General features: G+C 43.0%; 1 protein-coding gene across 2 annotated transcripts in view; it reads left to right on the top strand.

The window, feature by feature from the left end:
- The first annotated feature begins 7,580 nt into the window (after positions 1-7,580).
- PTPN1 (protein tyrosine phosphatase non-receptor type 1) overlaps positions 7,581-24,108 on the top strand; it is a 93,880-nt gene continuing 77,352 nt past the window's right edge. The window contains exons 1-2 of one of the 2 annotated variants that reach the window (XM_053247614.1): positions 7,739-7,867; positions 16,544-16,703. In XM_053247614.1, the coding sequence (XP_053103589.1) occupies positions 16,698-16,703 (6 nt within the window). In that variant the 5' untranslated portion in view covers positions 7,739-7,867; positions 16,544-16,697. Of the gene's footprint in view, positions 7,868-16,543; positions 16,704-24,108 lie in introns of both variants that reach the window. The other variant, XM_053247613.1, reaches the window with a different exon arrangement.

Genomic DNA, 24,108 nt, shown 5'->3' with positions numbered 1-24,108 from the left:
GGTGGTGTAGTGTTCATGATGAGGTCACATCTCCCTGTCACCTTGAATGGGTTGGCTCTTTCATACCTAGTCCACATGGGGGCACTGTCAACTTGCTGCCCTGTGATTAGTGCATGTCAGTTATCTTGCCATAGATGCAGGGGAAGTGATTGAGAGGTTTGAGCTAGTAGACTCATACACAACCCTAAACAGGATCGGAATAGTGCCCTCATATGAATTCAGTAATGAATTCAAACACAAGTAGGAGGAGGGGAGAGTGATCGTGTAGGAGCTGGGTAGGACAGCTTTTTCTGCACCCTCTATAAAATGCTGTGGGTGGAATGTGGGCAGGGCATACAGGACCTACCCAGCTCCCACACAATCACGCTCCCCTCTTACTACCTTGATATTTGAATTTGCATGACTGCGGATCGGGAGCACACACATCTCTCCTACCCCAGCTCGGTGCTGCTCTGACCCTATGTGGATAGGGTCGTGTGAATGAGCCTAGTTTGTTGTGTGGTGTCGTGTCATGTTGTATCGTATTATGTTAAATTATATTTTTTGTTCCCAGCTTTAGTGTCAGGTGAATATAACAGAATCCCAGATAACACTGATATATGCAGCATAACTGGGATCCTGGCATGATATGAATGCCCAGTGAATCATGTTAGCTCTTTTTACTAAACATTCTGAAGACTTAAATTACCATCAACAGTAAGAAAGAAAATAAAAAACATGCTTGCAGCTCTCAGTTCCCAAAGGACATTTCAAAAGCTGCCAACAAGTATCAGCCTTGTTTAATATAAGACTTTCTTTCTGTTAAATAAAACAGAGATGTTAATATGGAATAATGGAACAATTATGTACAATCTGATAGCAAGAAGCATGCTAAATGTGAATGACAACCTCGCTATTTGTAAGTGGAGACCCAGCCTGCTGGAACTGCTGCTTGTTAGTCAAATATAATTACAGAGTTGTATTCACAATGTCAGAGTTCAAGAACATTGTGGATCTGATTTACAGACATATCTTACAAGAATTTAACACGCTAATGATTTCAAAGTAGGTCAGCTACAAATCTGGAATATACCAAGCAGAGATGAAATGCTGTAGCTTAGTTGAAAATGATCCTACCGAGAACACCACAGAAACCTATTCTATGGGTTTCAAAACTGCAAAAACAGATCTTAGGGTTGTTTCACTTTACAATTTGTAAATGTGCGGTCTGTTTTTTAAAAACTGCTAAACCTATAAGCAGTACTGAAACTTCAAGGGAAATCAGGGCTCATACAGATTTAAGGATGTAAGAATAAATTACTAAGTTGGAGTAGTTGCCCACCAATTCTATAGCCCTGCAAAGAGATCCTACTGTAGCAGAGCAGTAGTTAAAATATTTGTGAAAATCCCAGTTTCAAATCCTTGTCCAGGTATGAAACACAAGACTGTTTCGCATACAACATTTTGAGACATACACCTCAGATATCTTAAGTATAGACTTTTAAACATGTATAAAATTGACAAATAAGTGTTTGTATGTAGAATTTTCATATCTGGCCCTACTTACCAGAGACAGTACTTACTGAGGCTGTTCACACAAGCAGCCCTACCCAGGCAGCCGTACCTGGGTAGTGCTGCTCATGTGAAGCTCCAGGATTGGGGCCGATCCTGGTGCTGCCTCCCCTGTGTGGCCTCCCTGAGCCCAAGACCAGTGTGGATCATGTGGGCACACTAGCCACGTGCCACACAGTGCATCTGTGATTGTCTGGGGCGGGGGGCGGGGGGAAGCAGGTTCTGTTGCAGAGTGATTACTTATCTTCTATAAGTAATTGCACAGGAAACAAGAGCTTTAACATTTATTATTTCTTAAACACTAGCTAACAAACATAATAGTCTCTTATGCAAGGGAGAGAGACAAACCAACTGTGCAGACAAACTAACTGTGACTCCACCTCCAAGCCAGTACATAGAGACATTCACACAGAGAAGCATGTCCCATAAAAACTGAGACCATGTCTATGGCAAAATCCCAACATTTCCCCTTCTCATTGTCTTGTTCTTGAATTCCCATGTTTTATTTTATGGTGTGCTGCAATCTTTTCTTTTCCTGATTGCAGCAATTCATCTGTCTCTGAATCTGGCATGCCTTCAATTTTGTGGCATCCTGTAGGCTCTGGCATCCCCCCGCCTTCTCTGGCTGCCAGTGACAATCTTTTAGGTGGGACCCCTTTATTAATTCTGCTTGAGTGTTTCACTTCTTGTTCCATCTCAATCTCCCCTTCTTGATTGGATTCCTCTGGTTCCATCTCAATCTCCCCTTCTTGACTGGATCTCTCTGGTTCCGTCTCAATCTTCCTTTCTTGACTGAGTCTCTCCATTATATCATAGTCTATGATTACTTGTTCATTTTGTTGCTGTGGTTGCTGTTCAGCCTCTTCACTTATTGGAAAATCCAGGTCACAGTCAGGCTTCTCATTGGCATTTGACTTTTGCCTTTCATCTAAATATGCAACACTGCACAGTTTAACAGTTTCTGAGATAAGATCAAGTCTAGGGAAAGGAGAGCTGGTCTTGTAGTAGCAAGCATGACTTGTCCTCTTTGCTAAGCAGGGTCTGCCCTGGTTGCATATGAATGGGAGCCTTGATGTGTGAGCACTGGAAGATATTCCCCTTAGGGGGTGGAGCCACTTTGAGATGAGCAGAAGGCTCCAAGTTCCCTCCCTAGCATCTCCAAGATAGGGCTGAGAGAGATTCCTGCCTGCAACCATGGAGAAGCCGCTGCCAGTCTGTGAAGACAATACTGAGCTAGATGGACCAATGGTCTGACTCAGTATATGGCAGCTTCTTATGTTCCTAAGTATTCTATAGCTTTTGCTACCCAGTTCATAACCTATGAATATTCCTTCTTTGCGTCTACAGTCTAATTTTCCTCTTTGTTCTTTAGGAACATATGCACACACTTTGCATCCAAATACTCTAATATGTTTTAAGTCTGATTTTGTCCCATTCCATAGCTCAAAGGATGTTACCCCTTTAGTTTTAGTAGGAAGTCTATCCTGCAAATAAGTTGCAGTCATTACAGCTTCTCCCCAATGTTTATTCTACAGGCCTGAATCAAGGAGGATACTTCTGGACATTTGAATCTAAGTTCAGTTCTTTCTCTCCACCACCCCATTTCCCTCTGGAGTATAACATATTGTTTTCTCCTGTTTAATTCCTTCTTCCTTTAAGTATTGCTCAATCTCTTTCCCAGTATATCCCCCACCATTATCAGTGCACAGATACTTAGGTTTTCTTCCAAACTTGTGACTTATTCTAGCTACATATTATTTAAGTTTTTGCAATGCTTTCACTTTTCTCTTTGAGTACATAAGTGTAAACGTAACGAGAAAAACCATCTATGAAAGTCCGAAAATAAAGATTCTTTCCTGGTGTCTTTACTGGGAAGGGAACACAAATGTCACTGTGAACTAAATCCAAGACTTCATTGGATTGTCTTTCTGTGGTTGATGAATATGTGCCACTTGTTGCATTTGCTTTAATTCATTCAATGTATTTGACTTCAGATTTGCATGGTTTAACTTGTAGGTTTGTTGCCAATTGTTCTTTTACTAATTTTGAAATGCGTTCTTTACTTGGATGACCACATCTACGATGCCATAAACTCATACAATCTTTGTGTGCACACTCATTTGCAACGTTAGCTTGCTCTCTTTTGCAATCTATTTCATACAGTTCATAATCTCTCAACATGTCTTTCATCAGAAGTTTTTCTCCTCTGAAAACAAAGCAATGGTTCTTTCTGAAAAGAATTCTACATCCATGCCTCATCAGTGTCTTCACACTCATCAGGCTGTTTTTCAAACTGGGAACATAGGGCCTACAGCATTCTGGAATACACACTTGACTCATTCTATTCTCATCAAGATTACACTTCAAATTAACTGTGCTTTCTCCTTCTGCAAATATTTGCTGCCCATTAGCAAAATTCCACTTGGAATGTTATGATTTATACATATTTCAGAAAAATCTTTCAAATTATTGAAGAAATAACAAACCACCATGAGGTGCTTCACACCACTCACGTGAAGCACCTCCAAGTGTATTCAGAACATCTTGACTCTGACCGACCATCTTATGTAGTTGGTTTCATTCAGCAGTTACGGTACATCCCCAGCATACGGAATTTAGCACTACATCAAGAACTGTGGATTCTTTATGCTTGGGGTGTTGCCAAAGGAAGGACAAATTTACTCCTGAATTACCCAGGATAACTCACCTTGCATGCTCCCAATTTTTGTTTGTCTCCAAGCAGAAATCCTGGTTACATCCTCCAAAAATGATTGTGTGTCATGGTGGTTGGTGTGGGCTAGCTGGGATTTTTAAAATCTCGGATCAGATCAGGGCGAGCTAAGTCATGCCTTCTGCATGGCACGCAATTGTTTTCAGGATTTAACTGGGATTTCTGCTCACAGATGAGTGAAAATAGGGAGCGCACAGGGTGAGTTATCCTGAATAAGGAGCAAGTTAGCCCAGTTCTCAGTCATGTGAATCATCACATAGTATTCTTAGCAACATAGGAAGCTGCCATATACTGAGTCAGACCATTGGTCTATCTAGCTCAGTATCGTCTTCACAGACTGGCAGTGGCTTCTCCAAGGTTGCAGGCTGGAGTCTATCTCAGCCCTATCTTGGAGAAGCCAGAGAGGGAACTTGGAACCTAGAACCAGCAGCATAAGAAGGCTGGAGGGTGCCTGTGGGGTGGCCCCCTGGCCGGCCCCCCACATCTGACATCAGACACAGGGGCCTGGCTAGCCACGCCCCCACATCTGACATCAGATGCGGCGGACATGGTCTCCCTCTCAAACGGGGCCGCATGGCCCCGTTTGGGAGATCAGCCCACGCTGCATTGGGCAGCGTGGGCAGGAGCGATTCTCCCTGCTTTAAAGGCAGGGAGAGCCATTCTGGCGGCACTGCCAATGCAACGTGGGCTGATCTCTCTCCTAAACAGGGCCATGCGGCCCCATTTGGGAGATCAATTGGCCCCGCTGCATTGGAAGCGGACCAGGAGGGGCTTTCCCTGCCTTTAAGGCAGGAAGAGTTACTCTGACTGTGCTGCATTGGCCGCGCTGCAGGCCGATTTTGGCTCCAAAACTGTTTGGGACCAAAATAATGCCCCTGCATCTGACATTAGATGCAGGGGGCATGTCTGGGGCTGCACTTGTTGCCCCTGATTGGTGGTGGCCCAGGTTCTTTGAACCCGTTTGCCCAATGGTAGCTCTGCCCTGCTATGAACTCAAATGTTATTGAGGGGGCATACAGAGACATAGTAATTTCATAAGCCCTTTTCCCTTTGGAAAGTAGTCTAAAAAAGGACTCCTGCTAGATGAGACCAAAAGTCCATCTAGTCCAGCATTTCCCTGTCCCACAGCAGATGTCTCCAGGAAGTTCACAAGCAGGGCATGGGCAATAGCCTCTCTCTGCTACTCTTCCCAGCAATGCTGCCTTTGGAGATGACGGTTCCACTTAGACATCATTACCTAATCTGTCTATTGTCTCCTTTATCTGCTAATTTAACATCTTGCCTGTTAAAGGTGCTGGTTTTAACCATTAAACCCCTACATGGCCTTTCCCTCATGTACTCACCCCAATCCCACAAACTGAAATCAGTGAATGCAATCCAACTTGCATTGGGTGTCACCACCATGTGAAGGATTGGCATGGCCCAGAGCAGAACAGAGCTTTCTTGTTGATGGCTACATCCCTTCTGTGGAACTCTTTTTCTGCTAGGGAAACCTGCTGCGCTTACCCCATTTAGAAAACTAGTGTACACTCCCCCCCACCCCCGCAGCTTTAGGTCTCTGGAGAGTTTAGAAGCCTATTTAAGGTTTTATAGCTTTGGTTTAATCCTTCCCCTGAATTGAGTTGAAATGAATATTTTAAATATGCTGCTGCATTATTTTTACTAATATGTATAACTTACCTACAGGGTCCCTAGCAGGTTGAAAGGCGAGTTATACATTTAAAATTTAAAAAAGAAATTATTATAACAAACTCTCTTATTTTATTTGTATGCTGGTTCTGGAACAGATTCTACCATGGATTCTACCTGGAATCTGAAGTCGTCTTTACTTGCTTTAAATAAGGTTTTTGGATGCAGTGCTTCTTAAAGCGAGTGCTTCTTTTGATTTAACACTGACAATTTATCACTCCTTTCAAAACACCCCTTTGTCTGAAGCTTGGTGTAAACTCTTTCCTGCCTTATTGTTAAAAATGATGGTGCAATTGTGAAGGGAGGGAAGCAATAGTTATGATATAGGGTGACACATGGGAGCTCAACGACACTATCCAACAGCTCTTTCCTCAGCCTTCTCCACTTTGCAGACTAACCCTTCCATGAGGGAGAGTAAGGCTCTGGTGGCAGATTCCAGGTGTTATGAAACGGCAGCAAATTTTTGTGGCATTAAGAAGTGCTAGTAGAGATAGTGCAACATAAACACATAAGAATGTGTGTTTTCAGCCACAGCAACACATGGATTTGTGCACACTCTTCACGGATGGTGGAGTTTGGCATGAGATTTAGATTTTTTTGGACTGTCCACCTCAAGTACTCAAATGTCTTTGGCCAGCCCTGCCCAAACTACAGAGTTTGCAATGTCGAGTTGCAAGCCACTTTGGCTCTTTGGGGCAGAAAAGCAGGGTAAAAATAGTTTTAATTAATTGATTGATTGATTAAATGTGAAATCTCAACTAGCTCCTATGTTTACTCACGGGTAAACCTCACTGGTTTCAGTGAGTTTTGTTTCCAAGCACATGTTCAGGAGTTCAGCCTTTAGGCAGTGCCGGTCTCCCTCCCCTTTTATTAAGGGTCCCCCCCCCGTCCTATTTCCTCCTCACCTCTCTCACACAAGGCGAAATGAGCCATGCCTCAGTTCCCCCACATGCCATCCTTTCTACAAAGCGGATTCTTTCCGTTTCCTGCTTCTCAGAAAGCTTACGAAGGAAACACACACACACTCCTCCCCTTCCATCTTTACATAAAGCAATTCTAGCATTTTGATGCCTCAAGTGAGGCTCGTGACGTAAAATACACCACCAAGCCGGGGAGAGGTGAAAAATATTATGAGGCTGAGGATGATGAGAGGCAGGCTGGGTCTTCGCGTGAAGGCACCTGGCTGGCTGGGCTTCCTGGAGCAAAAAAGGCCTCCGTCGCAGCCCGCACGCAGCAGGTTCGCGCCTTCCCTTTCTAAAACCAGAAGTGCAGCAGCGGCTGAAGCAGGTCCGCAAGTCGCATGCTCGCTCCAGCCTGGGCGGCGTCCTCCCTTCCCAATTCCAGGAATTAGTCGAGGTAGAACACGCACATACACAACCCAACCTCCACCCCCGGTTGTCATTGCCTATTGGAGGAAGAAAGCACTCTGCACATGCTCAAAAGCCTCTTGGTGTCTGCTTCCATTTTTGCCACCTTTTCCCGCTCCCGCCGGCGCCGTATGGGGCGGTAGGGAAAAAAAAATCAAAATGTGTCAAACTATTGCATCAATTAAATAAAGCCCGTTCCCGAACTCCACCCTCCCCTCCGCCCTCCTTGGAGGCTGGGCTTCTCCAGCCGCCTCATTCCGGGGGCCGTCCCGGAAGGCTCGTGCGCGCCGCTTGCGCAGTTCGCTTCCGCCGCTGGGGAAGGAAGGGGGAGGCGCTCTCCATGCAGAGCAGGCAGCAAGAGCTGTGGCTGGGCTCCGAGAAGCAGCCCGAGCAGGAGCCGCCGCCGCCGCCGCTGCCGGCGGAGGAGGAGGAGGAGGAAGGTGGCCAGGCCTGGGCCCCCCGAGCCATGGAGATAGAGAAGGAGTTCCGGCAGCTCGACCAGGCCGATAGCTGGGCCGCCATCTACCAGGTGAGCCGCGGCGCCGAGGCTGAGCGGCGGGCCCGGGAGTGCCGGCCAGCGCCGCCGTTGCTCCCTCGCCGCCCCATTGTCCGTCCGCGCTCCCGAGCAGCAGCAGCAGCAGCAGCCCCTTCGCTCTCCGCCCTGCAGACTCGCCCCTAGCCTCGGGCTCCCGGGACAAAGCGTGGCTCCCTCCCACCGCTCCTCAGCTGTCTTCTCCTCGAGGCGGAGCGCGGAGGGGAGCAGCTCTGAGCCTCTGGGCTCTGCCTCTGCTCCCTCCTCTGCTTCGTCTCTACTCATTCCGCAGCTTGGAAGCAGCAGGGTGTGGGTGGGCTGGTGTTTAAGGAGGCCTGAGCCTCCTCCGCCCCAGAGGAACCCTTTCCCCAAGTACAGGGTGGCTAAGCGACCATGGAAGACGTTGGGTTGATTGTTGGCAAAATCCTCTTTAAAACCTAAGCGGGCGGAGAGGAGGTGGCCTGTGGCGTCCTGTGGCCCCTTCAATGTGTAGGCGTTCAGCTAAACATCGAGGGGTTTGGGCAACCCTGTGTGTCCTCTCTTGGCGTATAACCGATGAGTGCTGCTGTTGAGAACATAAGAACAGCCCCTTCTGGATCAGGCCCAAGGCCTGTCTGGTCCAGCATTTTGTTTCACACAGTGGCCCACAGGCAAGAGGTGAGGGCATGCCCACTCTCCTGCTGTGGCTCCCCTGCAACTGGTATTTAGAGACATTTTTTCTCTGAGGCTGGAAGTGGCCGGACTAGTAGCCGATTCGAATGTAAGACCAGTCCTGCTGATGTTCCATTTTTGGCTACTCTGAGCAAACTCAGAATAGGCTTACTCTGAGCAAACTCTTGCCTTGGATCTCCAGAGTTGCCCCCGAGCCCCTTGTTTCTAGGGGTAAGATGCTTACATCCCTTCTTGGTACACTAATGTGCTCTGGGTAACTCCTCTTAGTGCTTTCCTAATTAAAAAAAGAAAGTGCTTTCTACTTAGTGCCCTGAAGCAGGTATGTAATGATTATCGTAGCCACCCCCTCTCTTTACTACTGCTTCCCTGAGCGATTCTCTCCCCCACACACACACACACACTCTTTCCCCCCTCTAGTGAGGAAGAGTGTGATTCCTCATTTGGTCTGTCTTTGTTCTATGCCTTAAAGTACTCCAGGGTTTGGTGATAAATCATCTTTTCTGACTCTGGTTCCCCCCAGCCACTACAGGGAATCGATGCATTTGGGTGATAGTTAATTTCCAAACACTGAACATCATACAAACATCGTATGTTTTAATCTGTGTGCCTCGGTATTGTCTAATGGGCTGGGGAACTCTTCCTGGAATCTGAATAATGTTAAATTCTCAATTCTTTGGGGGGGGGGATGTGATAGGTTTGTGTGTAATTTTGGACTTGGGTTTTCTTTTCAATAGGGATTATATCGTTTTTTGTGACTTTTTTACACACACACTTCCCAAACATGGGAAGGAGAGCTGGTCTTGTGGTAACAAGTATGACTTGTCCCCTTTGCTAAGCAGGGTCTGCCCTGCTGTGCATTTGAATGGGAGATGACATGTGTGAGCACTGTAAGATATTCCCCTTGGGGAATGGGGCTGTTCTCTGGGAAGAGCACCTTCATGGTTCCAAGCTCCCTCCCTGGCATCTCTAAGATAGGGCTGAGAGAGACTCCTGTCTGCAACCTTGGAGAAGCCCCTGCCAGTCTGTGTAGACAGTTCTGAGCAAGATGGACCTATGGTCTGACTCGGTATATGGCAGCTTGCTATGTTCCTAAACATGTTTATCTTATAGTGTTGATCCGAAGCTTGAAAAGGGTGCAGTTTTGCTTAGATTTTTGTAACAAACTTCCTGATTGTGTCCCCCCCCCAAATAAGCTACATGTGTAAGAAGATAGTATTCAAGAATAGTTCACACAGTTATCTAACATAAGGTGAGATAAGGTGGCATTCTTATAAAACCTAATCTCATATCTTTTAAAATTATATTTAAGCATATACCAATGTCTTACTACCTCAGGGATTTGTGTGTTTGTGAATAGATAGTATTTTTATGGGCTGGGTTGAGTGGAGTAGTACACTCTTCCATATTCTAATGGGTCTCTCTTTGGACAGAGTTTTGTAAGGTTTATTTTAATGGGTATTGATGGTGTTTCAGTTCATATGCTGCCAGGCTAAATCAATATTAGGCTTTGTTACTATTCATTCTATGGGGACAATTAACGAATGAATTTATCCCTTGCCATGGGGATCTTGGAGAGTGGAAAAGTCGCTAAATCAATGTCTTTCCCTCTGGTTGTGTTAGAAAGGGTTGAGAACTATTAAAAAAACAAACCCAAAAAACACTTAAAGATAGTGAAATATGGGTATGTTTTCTTGATTAAAATTAGAAATTAAGGCTGCAATTCTAGGCAGAATTAGGCACTCTTCATTCATTTCAGTGGGCTTTGAAGACCTGGTTGTGTGTTGGGGGGCGGGGGGCGGGTGTTCATTCTCTTTCTCTCTCACCCTCGCCTCCTCTTCTTCTGCCCCTAGCTTTCATCTTCCTATGTGTTTATGTGGTGTCTAAAGTCAGAGTAACAGGTTTTGTTCTTGTTTTGTATTTCTTGCTATTTTGCCCTTGAAACACAAGATACTGTGCAGGCACAGTGCTCAAAAAGTGACTTTGCATAATGTATTAAACCAGTGTGACTATCCTGTGTAGTAACGTTTGGATGGTAAATTATGTCAGCAAAAGTAAATAAATTAGGTCAAGGTGGTTGCAAAGGGATTCAGTGCTCTTGGTATTCTTATTCCATGTGCTTTGCATAATATTGCTGCTTATTGTACTAGTGTGCCACATCACTTGTGAGCACAAGTTCTTAAAGGCACATTTTAGGAAATATTTAGGAAAGTACTTCAGAATGTATGACTATTCTGGGGGAAATTGTTACACGACAGCAAATTCAAGTTCAGCTCAGGTCAATAATAAACACAGGTGTGCCTTGGCCTTGGAGAGAAATATGTCTGGATATTTTCTCTGTCTAGTACATGTGCCACTGAACAACATTTTAACTTTCACTAACACCAGACTTGGTAAAGCAGTCAGGTGTTAAATAGACCATGGAACTGAACTGTCACAATGTAACTTTCTTTCTTCATCTCAGCTAGAGTTAGCCAGTACTCATGAGTCCGAAATAAACCAACACACTCTGCAGCAGCTTGGAAATATTTAGATTCATCTAGCCCTTCAATTGAGCTGTGTACAGGTTACATTCATTGGTGTTTGGTTACATGGCGACTATTCTTGGGGCATTCCCCCCCCCCCAACCCTGCTTTCTGCTATCAAGCCAGCTTTCTCTTTTTCAAATCGTTCCTCTTCGTTTGCAAAACCCTCCTTCAGTCACCTTATCTTTTCTGAACGCTTTGCTATGGTAGCCATTTCTTTGCTATTTTTAATTTAGCCCAATCTTCTCCCTTCATCTTTGTTCTGCCAGTCGTGGGGTGCTTTCAGATGGAATGCTCTCAAATGAACTACCTTAATAGGAACATAGGAAGCTGTCGTATACTGAGTCAGACCATTTGTCCATCTAGCTCAGTATTGTCTTCACAGACTGGCAGCAGCTTCTCCATGGCTGCAGGCAGGAATCTCTCTCAGCCCTATCTTGGAGATACTAGGGAGGGAACTTGGACCCGTCTGTTCTTCCCAGAGCAGCTCCATCCCCTGAGGGGAATATCTTCTAGTGCTCACACTTCTAGTCTCCCATTCATATGCAACCAGGGCAGACCCTGCTTAGCTAAGGGGACAAGTCATGCTACCAAAAGACCAGCTCTCCCGGTCTTGTGGTAAGGTTTTCCCCAACAGTTGTTCTTTTGTTTCTTCCATTCAGTCCTGAATGTATTCCTTGACTGGAGGTGGTGTAGACATGTAGCCATGTTTACGAAGATACTTCACTCTTTAGTAGGAGGGGAGACTGGTCACTAAAGTCCCATTTCAGTTCAGAAAGGGCAAGTGAGCCAGCAGCACACAAGCTTGACGACATCAGACCCGACAGGAAAAACATCTCTCTCTCTTTCTCATATATACCCTGTTTCCCCGAAAGTAAGACCTAGCCGTAATTTCTGATGTACCGCTAATTGCCCTAGTGCATTTTTGGGGCTAAAATTAATATAAGACACTGTCTTATTTTCGGGGAAACACGGTGTGTGTGTGTGTGTGTGTGTGTGTGTGTATATATATATATATATATATATATATATATATATATATATATATATAAATAACTAACGTGTTGGACACCATGAGATGCACATGTAGGGCTTATGCCTGTCTCCGCTAGATTGGGGAACTAGCAGGATCATTATGGATGCCAGTCCAAAACAGCTACTGTTGGACTAAATCCCACATTAGTTGGTATATCTGTCTCTGCACTCTTGTTTTATGCTACCTGTAAACCCTTGTGCCAGGAATCGTTTTACTTGAACTTTTTTGTACAGCCCTAGCATACCGTTTGCAGTATTGTAGTAAACTTATTTTCTAGCATGAATTGTTAGAGAATCCAGAAGTGATTGATATTGAAACTTTTCTTACTGTCATCCTACGATTGGACTAACAGAATAGGGCTTCTGTCAGTTGCACACTTTCTGTTAATTTGTAGCTTTGCCATGGCACATGATTTATTTATTATTTATTTTATTTTATTTTTTGATTTCAATTTTTGATTTAATTTGGCTTATTGCCTTTCTGCCACTGATTTCCAAGATTTTAAGAGCAATAAAGATCCTTGTTGTCCAGCCTGAAATGGAGTGTGGATTCTTGCTACTTCATTGTACCTTGGATAGAGCTTTGCAATCTTAGTTCATGTAAACTGCCTAGAGACTTTGGTAGTGGGTGGTACACAAACATGCAAAATAAATAAATATGTAAAAGATACAGTTGTGCCGTTGACTCGGTGTCCACTCCTGGCAACCACAGAGCCATGGGGGGGTGGGTGTTGTAGAAAACAGGAGGGGTTTAACATTGCCATCTCCCACGCAGTATGAGATGATGCCTTTCATCATCTTCCTATATCACTGCTGCCTGATATAGGTGTTTCCGATAGTCTGGGAAATATGTACATAAATATGTATAACAGTGCTTATCCTTCAATGTAAATTGAGTGATGATCGCTAAAATAGGCACTTGTGTGAACGTACAAGTCAATATACAGACACGTGTGTGTGTGGTACATCACTGGCCGGAAAAGTTTCCAAAGGCTTCTCTGCCTGGTGATTATTTGCCACAGGCTCCCAGTCAAGTGGCTATTTATAAGCTTGCAATGGCAAGTTATAATCATTGTCTTGTATGCTCATTTCCTTTGGGGAGAGTGGTAAGTGGAACATCCAACTCCTGTGTTGAGATGTATGTTCTGGCAGAGGTTACACCATCATTCCATGACAGGATCATATAACCTTAGTGCATTTTATGACCCACCTTTTTCTCATCATGTGTTCTATGGAGTCACTTGAATGCGAATAACTGAGTTTTACCCTTTCCTCTTTCCAATGAAGATGAACTATATTTGACTGATTTCAGCAGTAATTCTATGAAGCAGTGAAAATTGAGCATTTGAGGAGCAATTTTAAAAACAAGAATTACTTTCCCCCACCCCAAAAAGAATAATATATTCATTCTGTGTTCATGTTACACACTGTGACAAGAATGAATATGACATAGAGTTCTCAGTGGAAGTACTCTGGCATTTGGGTGCCAGATGGTTTGCCACAAATTCTCCAGGGCATAGGAGTTTGGGAAGGATGCCCAGGACAAAGGCAAAGAATCCAATCTGTTTTCCAGTCTGTACCAATGTCTTGGAAAATTCTTAAATAGCTTACTACTTTTCTTGAGGCAGCCGGGGTCTAATTCTCAGAAACGGCAGATGAAGTAGTAAACCTGAATCGCTGATGAACCTCTTCAGATTGCAGGCAAGGTCTTGTTTGATAAAATGTTCCCTCCTTGGAAAAGATTTCTACAGACAACTAGGCTATCAGGAAGAAGATAAGGCTAAAACAATTATCTCTGACATCTAGGTTTCTGTGGAGGAAATTTGGGGGGGGGGGTATGGGGGAATTCACAGAATGTGGTGATAAAAAGGACTGTGCTACTTCAGATTGATTTTTTGCAGTCTAAAGTAAAAAAAAAAAAATGGTTTTGGACTAAGCTCCCATCATCCCTGGCCACAGTGGCCAAAGGCTGGGGAGTAGGGGAGTTGTAGTTCAAAAACCAAGAAATTACCCAAGATTGCAAAAAACCAAAACACTGAAACCATACGGCTCATGTATGGCTCCAGCTGATACAGTCCATTCTTTCACCTCATTCTCCTGGGTGTGTTGAACAAGTCTAAGTTCCCAGCTGGAGTGACGTGGTCCAGAAACACACCTTCCATCTCATTGCTGTTTGTCAAACTAGGCATGGAGTATGCATACATTTGGCAGTTAGTACAAATCAGGACTCCTCCATTGGTGAATCTCAGACAGGCCTAGCAATAAGGTTAGCAAATGAAATGGGAGCCCTAGCTTGTGAACAAGCATGATGTACCACTTAGGTAATGCATGTCTCGGGATGGATGAATGATGTGTCCAGTACGTAAATGTTTATTAAAAAGTGTATCCTGCACTTTTTCTAAATAGGTTCATGGCAGCATAGCTTAAAAATGATATAAACCATTCAGTCAAAACATTAAGATGATACTATAGCGAGAGGCACTAACAGTAAAACATCTACAGGTCACCTACAGGTGAAACTCGGAAAATTAGAATATCGTGCAAAAGTCCATTAATTTCAGTAATGCAAATTAAAAGGTGAAACTGATATATGAGACAGATGCATTACATGCAAAACGAGATAAGTCAAGCCTTAATTTGTTATAATTGTGATGATCATGGCGTACAGCTCATGAAAACCCCAAATCCACAATCCAAGAAAATTAGAATATTACATGGAACCAAGAAGACAAGGATTGTAGAATAGAACAATATCGGACCTCTGAAAAGTATAAGCATGCATATGTATTCAGTACTTGGTTTGGGCCTCTTTTGCAGCAATTACTGCCTCAGTGCGGCGTGGCATGGATGCTATCAGCCTGTGGCACTGCTGAGGTGTTATGGAAGACCAGGATGCTTCATTTGCGGCCTTCAGCTCTTCTGCATTGTTTGTTCTCATGTCTCTCATCCTTCTCTTGGCAATGCCCCATAGATTCTCTATGGGGTCAGGTCAGGCGAGTTTGCTGGCCAATCAAGCACAGTACACTGTATACTTTTCAGAGGTCCGATATTGTTCTATTCTACAATCCTTGTCGTCTTGGTTCCATGTAATATTCTCATTTTCTGGGATTGTGGATTTGGTGTTTTCATGAGCTGTACGCCATGATCATCACAATTATAACAAATTAAGGCTTGACTTATCTCGCTTTGCATGTAATGCGTCTGTCTCATATATCAGTTTCACCTTTTAATTTGTATTACTGAAATTAATGGACTTTTGCACGATATTCTAATTTTCCGAGTTTCACCTGTATAAGATGTTTGCCAAAATAGGTGTCTTCACACACTGACAAAGACTGGCAGAAAGGGTGCTAGTCTGTCAGATGGAGATGACACTCAGGGCTCAGGAAATCCACTAGCCTACTTGTCTGTGACAAGTGAAAAATGATGCCTCATGTCTGTTGTTTTTTTTTTTAAATCCTAACAAGTAATGTACCGAAAAACAAAAACACATAAACAGATAATACAATCAAGAGACACAGACTGGAATATTGTGGACATGTCCTCAGAGGAGTAAAATATCAAATACCACAACTAATGCTAGCAGGAAAAAGATCAAGAGGATGAGGAAGGGATGGATGGATGACCTGAAAGAATGGCTAGAAATGGACAGAAGATATCATCCACAGTTCTAGGGGCCACGATCTCTAGAATTGCGGCCAGCAAGAGCCAATCGGAGAAGGCACATGAAGAGAAAGAGAATGTGCCAACATAGCTTGATGAATAAAGAATAAATGCAGAACTCCAGCTCTCTGGCTGTTTTTGAATTATCAGCCACAGTGGCCAATAGTCGGAGATGATGGGAATTGTAGGTCAACATCTGCAAAAGGGCCGAAGTTGTGCAGCCCTTGGGCTTTAAGGGTCATTACCAGCACTTTGAATTGCTCCTGGAAACAAATTGACATCTCATGTTGGTGGTACAGTACAGGTGTAATGTGCTTAAAGGCACCAGACTTGTGTGAACCTCAGCAGCTGTGTTCTTGACCAGTTGAAGTTTCTGGAGGGTCTTTTAAGGGAGCTCTGCATAGAGCATGTTGCAGTAATCCAGCTGAGATATAACAAGTGCGTAGATGGCCATCACTAGATCTGCCAGAGACAGAAACCCTCTAGGACCACAGCAGACACCAGAATATTCTGATATAATGCTAGCCCTGGAGAACTCTGAAGCTGCAAACCAGCCCTTCTCAAGAGGAGTGCTATCTCATCAAGGATGGGCTGATCTGTCACTCCTGGATTGTTAGCTTGATTGGCATATCACCTGTAATGAAGATCACTCATTTTCAGGATGGAAAGGTGTTGAGCAATAGTTGAACTGGGGAAAGTTTGGGCTCTCTGGAAATGGCATGGGTTATGAAGAGAACTCCCAGTCATAGCCCTAACCAACCATTACTGTTGTCTCTAACAGGAAATAACTTGGATATGAAGAGTAGAGGCAGGAAAGCTGTGGGCTGTGCAACCTGCAAGACTCTCTGGTTACAGACCGTGGGCTCTGAGAATCCCAAGTAGCAACTCTTCTGTAACTTCCTAAGCCTTGTGGGTGCAGAGGTAGTTCTGAATATATGATGGTAAAACAAAAAATTAAGCAAATTCTATTGTGATTTTTAAAATTTGCTGTCAGGAATATGCAACCCTCAAACATGCTTTTGTAGCTCTAATAAACTCTACAAGATGTTATCTAAGAGTATCATATATAAAATGCAAGACTGCCAACATCAGATGTGTCAGACATAAATGCTGTTTTTAAAATGTTGACTGGTTCTCTTTTAACTTCTTGATACAGGTGTTCAAATATACCAAACCCCATTAACATTTGAGAACAATATTGTTATTGTTGGATGTAGTTTTGGCAAGATATTCCTGCATGGGTTACATGGGCACAGAAAGATCTGTATTGGTAGAAGCCAGCCTGCTTGAAAATAAGAACTTTGGATTCTGTAAAAGATTAAAGACATACAAATTGAACTACTGTACTGTAATTTTGTTACTCATGGCCACAATTTTCGGCAGGCCTAGAGTGTTGGGTACTGGAATGGATGTATTTTTCAATTGGAAACCAGCACTTTACTTGAATGTGTTCTTTGGAAACTTGCGTCTCAAAATCTTTGTGAATCTAGTGGAGGAGGTTTGGGACCTATTAATTTTGAAAGCAACCCTCTAATCTGCCTGTAACTTTTCCAATGTGTTAATTTTAATGGGTTCTTATTTTTAAAATGAATTCATCATTTTTGCTCAAAGCTAGGGTGACTCATCCTCTCCAAACTGAAATGCCACATGCAAATATGTTCCTAAATATTACGAAATGTGGAGAAATGTAATAAACCCTATACTTTGGACAGTTTTTCAGATAACAAGCTCTTCCTACATTACTTAAGAAAAGTGGTGACTTGTCCCATCTGGGATTATACTGGAAATGGATTATACTCGTTATGAAATATATCTTCTATCTCTGTGTTTTCCCTTCAGTATCCCAACATAGTATAGACTTGGGCTCTTTGTACACATACTTGTAAAAGGGCTGCAAGCTTATGAACATCTTTCTCTGTGACTCTAGTCTTTTTCTTGGTCTGTGAGGTATCAGTGTCTGTGCTCTCTACTAGGAGAGTGTTTCCATGTTTTCTGGAACATTAATTTTCCTAGGATTTGGATTTTTTTTCTTTTTTTGGTAGTCTGAGTGATATCTGGAACCTACCTGCAAAAATGGCATTTTCCTGTCTTTTGTGGCTTGGTCTGGGAGGTGTATGTCAGGGAGAGAGGGAGGCCCAAGTAGCTCTATATTATTTATTTTATTTTTACATTAATATCCCACTCTTCCTCCAAGGAGCCCAGAGTGGTGTACTACATACTTGAGTTTCTCCTCACAACAACCCTGTGAAGTAGGCTAGGCTGAAAGAGAAGTGACTGACCCAGATTCACCCAGCTAGTATCATGGCTGAATGGGGATTTGAACTCAGGTCTCCCTGGTCCCAGTCCAGCACTCTAACCACTACACCACGCTGGTAATAGGTGAGGCCCGTTATTGAATGAGCAAAGTCATTTTGCATAGATTACACTGCTAAGACAGTTCAATAAATGAAATCCAGGAGTCTCTCTAATATTGTGGGTGTGGAAATTGCAATGCTAGAGTGCTTGACCTACCCCCCCCCAATAGAGTTAGGTTCCTTAGCTAAACAATCCACTCTTGAAATGAGAGTGGATGAAGCAGCTTGCACAGGAAGAGTGGCTATTTAAACTCTGAACCTCTCTACACATCAGCTGAGAAATGTGGGAAGGTGTAAAGTTTAAATAGTAATTCTCCCTTCTTTTCATCTGACACACAGGGAAGTTTAAAGAAGTGGCACAAGAAGCAAGATTAGATGAAGCAGCCCGCTTCTTTAAATCTCTCCACGCACCAATTGAGAATTTGAGAGAGTGGCTATTTAAGCTATATACCAATTTAGTTCCGTTGTGGGGTCGGGTAGAAAAGGATGAATAACCGAAACTACGCCTCATGATAGCTAAATTGGTATACAGGGAGATGGCCCACAACTGAACAAGACCACTATTCAGGGGCCACCTGTATATGTCATGAAGTGCGGTGTTAACGTGTTTGCAAAAGGGAAGTAAAAATAGTTTGAAATTTCAAACAGTATACATTTTATTGAATAATTACCATGTGTGGCAAATTTAAATCACAGTAAAGTTGAATCTCAGAAGGTTCTTCTTCTCTTGGGCTAGATGTCATTTTGGAATTAATTGATCTGATTGAGTGTTAAAAATCTTTTGGACAGCAACAGTTAAAACATGATTATATTCAGAATTTTTCTTCAAACATACAAAAAATAAAATAAACCTTTTCCCCAGCATATTGTGATGTAAAATTCAGTGCATCCAGCTAATTTCAGTGGCAGAATTCAGTATCTGAATATTTAGTTCATGCAGAATTTGGTATCTGTAGGTAACTTGGAAGTACAATATCCAGAATATTGTCAAAAAATTACCACTACCACCCCAATTATTTAAATTTTCACTGAGCATATTCTGGTGAATTTGGTATCTGTAGGTAACCTGGAAGTACAATATCCAGAATATTGTCAAAAAATTACCACCACCACCCCAATTATTTAAATTTTCACTGAGCATATTCTGGTGTAAAACAGTGCATTCAGCTAATTTCAGTAGCAGGATTTTGTATGCAAAATTTGGTACAGGTTGAGTATTCATTATCCGAACTCCTTGGGACCTGAAGTGTTCCGGATTTTTGACTTTTCCGGATTTTGGAATATTTGCATACTATAAAGAGAGATCTTGGGCATGGGATCCAAGTCTAAACACAAAAGGTTACTGTACACTGTGTGTGTGTGTGTGTGTGTGTGTGTGTGTGTGTGTGTGTGTGTGTATATATATATATATATATATATATATATATATATATATATATATATATATAAAAGGTTTTATTTAAAGTATAAAAACAAATAAGCATTGCATTTACGATAACTACAGGTAGCTAGCTGTAAATGTAATGAAAACTAATTGTGAAAAGTTTTTCAATGCTATAATGTTGCTGGTCCTGTTAGACTCAAACATGGCATTTTATACCCTGTACTGTATCTTTACAAAACAGAACAGGCACCAACAGACACCAACAGAGCAGGTGCCAAACTGAGCAGGGAGTGGAGGAGGGTGGCTTACCCCTATCATCCCACCCTGCCTCATCCCCCTTCGCTCCTTTCCCTTCCCATTCCCAATTTACATTTCAGCGGTGGCAGAGGCTGCTGCTCCAGCTGCCGGGTTTGTTCTCCCCCGCTCACCTTCATCTCTAGCATCAAAGTGAGCGAGTGAGCTAAGCAGTTTTGTTTTTTGTTTTGTTATGAGGCACTCAGCCACAATGAGTCGGTGCTGTGGGCGCACGCCGTGGTGGTTTCCATATTTTGGAGCATTCTGGATTTCAATTGTCCAGATTAGACATACTCAACCTACATCTGTATACCTATATCTGTCATTGCTAAGTATGACTTTATTTTGCACAAACGATTTCATATAGATATATAGCTTGTCCTTGTGCCTTCTCATTATTTATGTTATATTTACATGATTCAGATAAATGAACAGGATGCTAATAGAGTCCTGTGATGTGATGGCATTCTCTGGATTAGACCAAAGACCCACTTAGTCCCACATTCTGTTTCCAGCTGCAGCCACCTGATGTTTTTGGGAAGCTCCTAAGTGGGACATGGCTCTCGTCAACATCTGGAGTTTAAAGGCAAATGTTGCCTTCAAATATGAAGGAAAAAATGGGAGGGTGAGTGAAAGAGGGACGGGTGTTTCCTTGCTGCCTAGGCTGGTCCACTTCTAGCATTCTACCCATTACATTATATTGATTCTATGAGCCTGGCTATTGCAAATCTGTATGTGTTCAGTTGCACATTTCTTACTTCTTTAAAATTATATGCTTTCTTGTAGTAGCACTTATGCATGTCTATTTATTTTGTCCAGGCCTCACTGTAATTAATGCTGGTTATGTTGAAGGTTTTTGGTTGTTAAGTTAATTTAGTGCTGGAAGGATAGGCATAGAGGCTGTCTGTTTTTATATTACAGAAAATACAGTGTCATAGGAAATAGCATCACAGGCTTTCCTGTGCAGCATCACAGCATTAACCTATGCCTGAAATGGGAAAAGAAAAAAAATGTCATTAAAATTTACTGGCAGGTTGTCCTTAGTTGCAGAATCCATTGCATCCATGGGACTCGCACCCTCTTTTGTGGTGAAGATAGTAGAAATTCCATTATTAAATGATGTTCCATAACCCTTTTTATATTGGTTTTGTTTTCTGCAATGGTTCTGAATGGCAGTGAAATGTACCCTATTACCAGCAAAGAGAAATGCTATGATGCCAAACTCTTCAGCCCAGGAGCACTGCAAAATATTAGGGATGTGCACAAATCAGTTCGTATGCCCTTTTCTGGACCTCTGAACCGGTTTGGCAGCGGGAGGGGGGATTACCTTTTAAGCAGGAGGGAGAGTGCTTTTACCACCACCCCCAGCCACATTTCCCCTGCTGGCGCTGTGTCGAAAATTGCTGCCGTGCACGCGCGCACACACACGCACACAGGCCACTTCCAGTCTGATGCTGACCGGGGCAGCCAGCTATTTTCAACACTGCACCAGCGGCACTGTTCCCTCTAAGGTGTGCACTTGTGTGTGTGCTCACACATTTTTTGATGTCCACTCAGTTAATTTTAGATCCCACTCAGATTTAATCAGGAAGGGTCCCACTCTGAATGCACATGTGCACACACTGCCTTGATACTGCCACCCAGAACAAAACTCATTCCGCACACAGATGTAAAAAATTAGAGAGAACACTGGTTGGCGGGGTGAATATGGGGGGGGGGTTAGGGCACCCTCCCTCCTGCTTACAGGTAACCCCGCCTGCTGCCTTACCAGCCATCTGCTGATTCGTACACATCCCTACAAAATATACATAACCTATAATTCTAACCAGTTCGATGTGGCAGGGATTGGTTCCTTTAAGAAGCAGGTAAACAGGCCTTTGCCAGCTCCTCCACCACCCCACTGCTTTTCCGGGCACGGTGCCTGCTTTCCAAAACTGCACTGCTCACAGAAGCCTGTGCGCGGCAATGGCCATGTGTGTGCTGACTGCTGTGGAGCAGTGCTGTAGCCACATGTGGCCTTTTGGAAAGTGGGGGTCCGTACCCAGGAAAGCAGTGGGGTGGCAGAGGAACAGGTAAGGACCTGCTTTTAAAAGGAATTGATCCCTGCCCTGCCTGTTGCTGCCCGAGCCAGTCCAGACTCTTCCCTATCACATGTGCAGACAGACCCAGGTTCAGTCCCTGGTATCTTCAGGTGGGGCTAAGAGTACCTGAGGTCCTGGGGAGCTGTTACCAGTCAGTGCAGACAATATTGAGCTGGGGGTGGTGCCAAGATGGCGATGAGAAAGCACCTCCTTGTGTTGGGTTCCTCTCTAGAGTTTGGATTGTTTCTTGGTTCCTTTTTTATTAGCTGGGTTTTTATTGCTGTACATGCAATTTATGCTTCGGACAATATTGAGCTAGGTGGATCAGTGATTTGATTCTGTGTATGGCAGCTTCATATGTTTGTGAGTTGTTGCCACAAATAGTTGCTATCATTTTGTTAGAACAGCTCAAAATGTTGACTGAGATTTTTAAACAAATTTTGTTTCAAGGCAGCTGTAATTGGATACAATATATAACTTTTTTAAAGTTGTTAAATTTATTTCCAGTTACAACATTCTCCTAAAGAGAAGAGAGTCCCCACTTGGGCTGATACGCCAGCTGCGCCCGTTTCTCGAGATCAGTGTCATCAAAACAGTGGTACATCTGTTGGTAACCTCCAGACTTGACTTCTGTAATGTGCTCTATGTGGGGCTGCCTTTGTAAGTCGTCCAGAAACTTCAGTTGGTTCAGAATGCAGCATCCAGGTTGGTCTCTGGGTCATCTCGGAGAGACCACACTACTCCTTTGCTGATGGAGCTACACTGGCTGCCAATAGGTTTCCGGGCAAAATACAAAGTGCTAGTTATAACTTATAAAGCCCTAAACTGCTTAGGCCCTGGGTATTTAAGAAAGTGTCTTCTTCACTATGAGCCCCACCACCCATTGAGGTCATCTGAGGAGGTCCGTCTCCATTTACCGCCAACTTGTCTGGTGGCTACACAGAGACGGACCTTCTCGGTTGCTGCCCCGAGATTGTGGAATGTGCTCCCTACTAAGATATGATCCTCCCCATCTCTGGCAATCTTTAAAAAACATCTGAAAACCCATCTTTTCAACCAAGCTTTCTCAGCTTTTTAAAATGTGTTGGTTTTAATTTTGTGATTGATTTTAAATTGTTGAATTGTTTTAACTTTTTATGTGTGTTATTTGTCTTATGTTAGCCCCCCGGACATGAAAGTTTGGGCGGTATAGAAATGTGATAAATAAATAAATAAAATAAAAGGTGTTTCTTTGCCCAGTTAGCAGGGTATATATGCATGTTAATATAATTCATATTCATTTGCTGTATGTATGCCACCCCACCCCCAAATCAACTTTCTTGTTAGCACATAACGTGCATGGTGTATAGGACTATGTCAAGTCTTTCCATTGTATTGAGCTGTATTTGTTTCATCACCCTTATGCTTTGAAACAGTTGTCCAGCATTTGTGGCTGTGATTAAAATACGCAGGAATTTACCCATCAGCTGTAAGAAATATAGAACAGGTGCAGTGTAATGTGTATTAAAATAAGAAAAATTAGATGTTTCCCCCACCCTCCATTTATAGATCTATGAAAACTGCAATGCTGTCAGGATGGAAAGCTGGTAAGCTTAAACACAGTATTGTGAACTTTTATGTAACGTCCATGATCCTAAGTGACTTGTGTATATGTGTGTGTATATATACACCCTCTTAGTTTAGAAAATTTACAATTAATAATTTGTTTCAATATTGGTTTCTTCTCTCAGAATGCCTTAAGAATCCACATCCATTGAAGAAATTGACTACTGTATATAAAGGAGCTCCATAGTGGATTGGTCTCTTATTTCAGTTCTGGGGATTTCTAGTTTTCGATAGTTGAATAAATTGATAGTAAGCTCTGGTGTGAATAGCTGTTGTTTTTTAGGTGAAGTACATCAGTTCTGGACTTCAGAGTGTGTGTGTGTGAGGAAGAGAGAGAGAGAATGAGAACTTGATTTTAATTTGTACATATACAGGCGACAGATTATTCTTGCCATACTAATTAAATTGGTGGTTATTGTGTCAGGCAAAGAGCTGTACTTTAGTCCAAGTAAATATAAGAGATTTTGACAATTCGGGGTGGGGCGGGGAATAAGTCCAGCTGGGCAGTGAGCACAGAGTTGCTCATTCTGCTTGCTTTAGAGAAGACCTCCTGAGGTTAGTGGAGTAAGTGGCTTTTATCATCTGTTCCCCATATACCTCTGAAACAGGATTATATTCTATAATAAGC

Source organism: Hemicordylus capensis, chromosome 4, assembly GCF_027244095.1.
Source record: "Hemicordylus capensis ecotype Gifberg chromosome 4, rHemCap1.1.pri, whole genome shotgun sequence".
In the NCBI taxonomy this organism is placed as follows: Eukaryota; Metazoa; Chordata; class Lepidosauria; order Squamata; family Cordylidae; genus Hemicordylus; species Hemicordylus capensis.
Note: the sequence above shows the minus strand (reverse complement) of the source record. Positions and strands in the feature narration are given on the sequence as shown.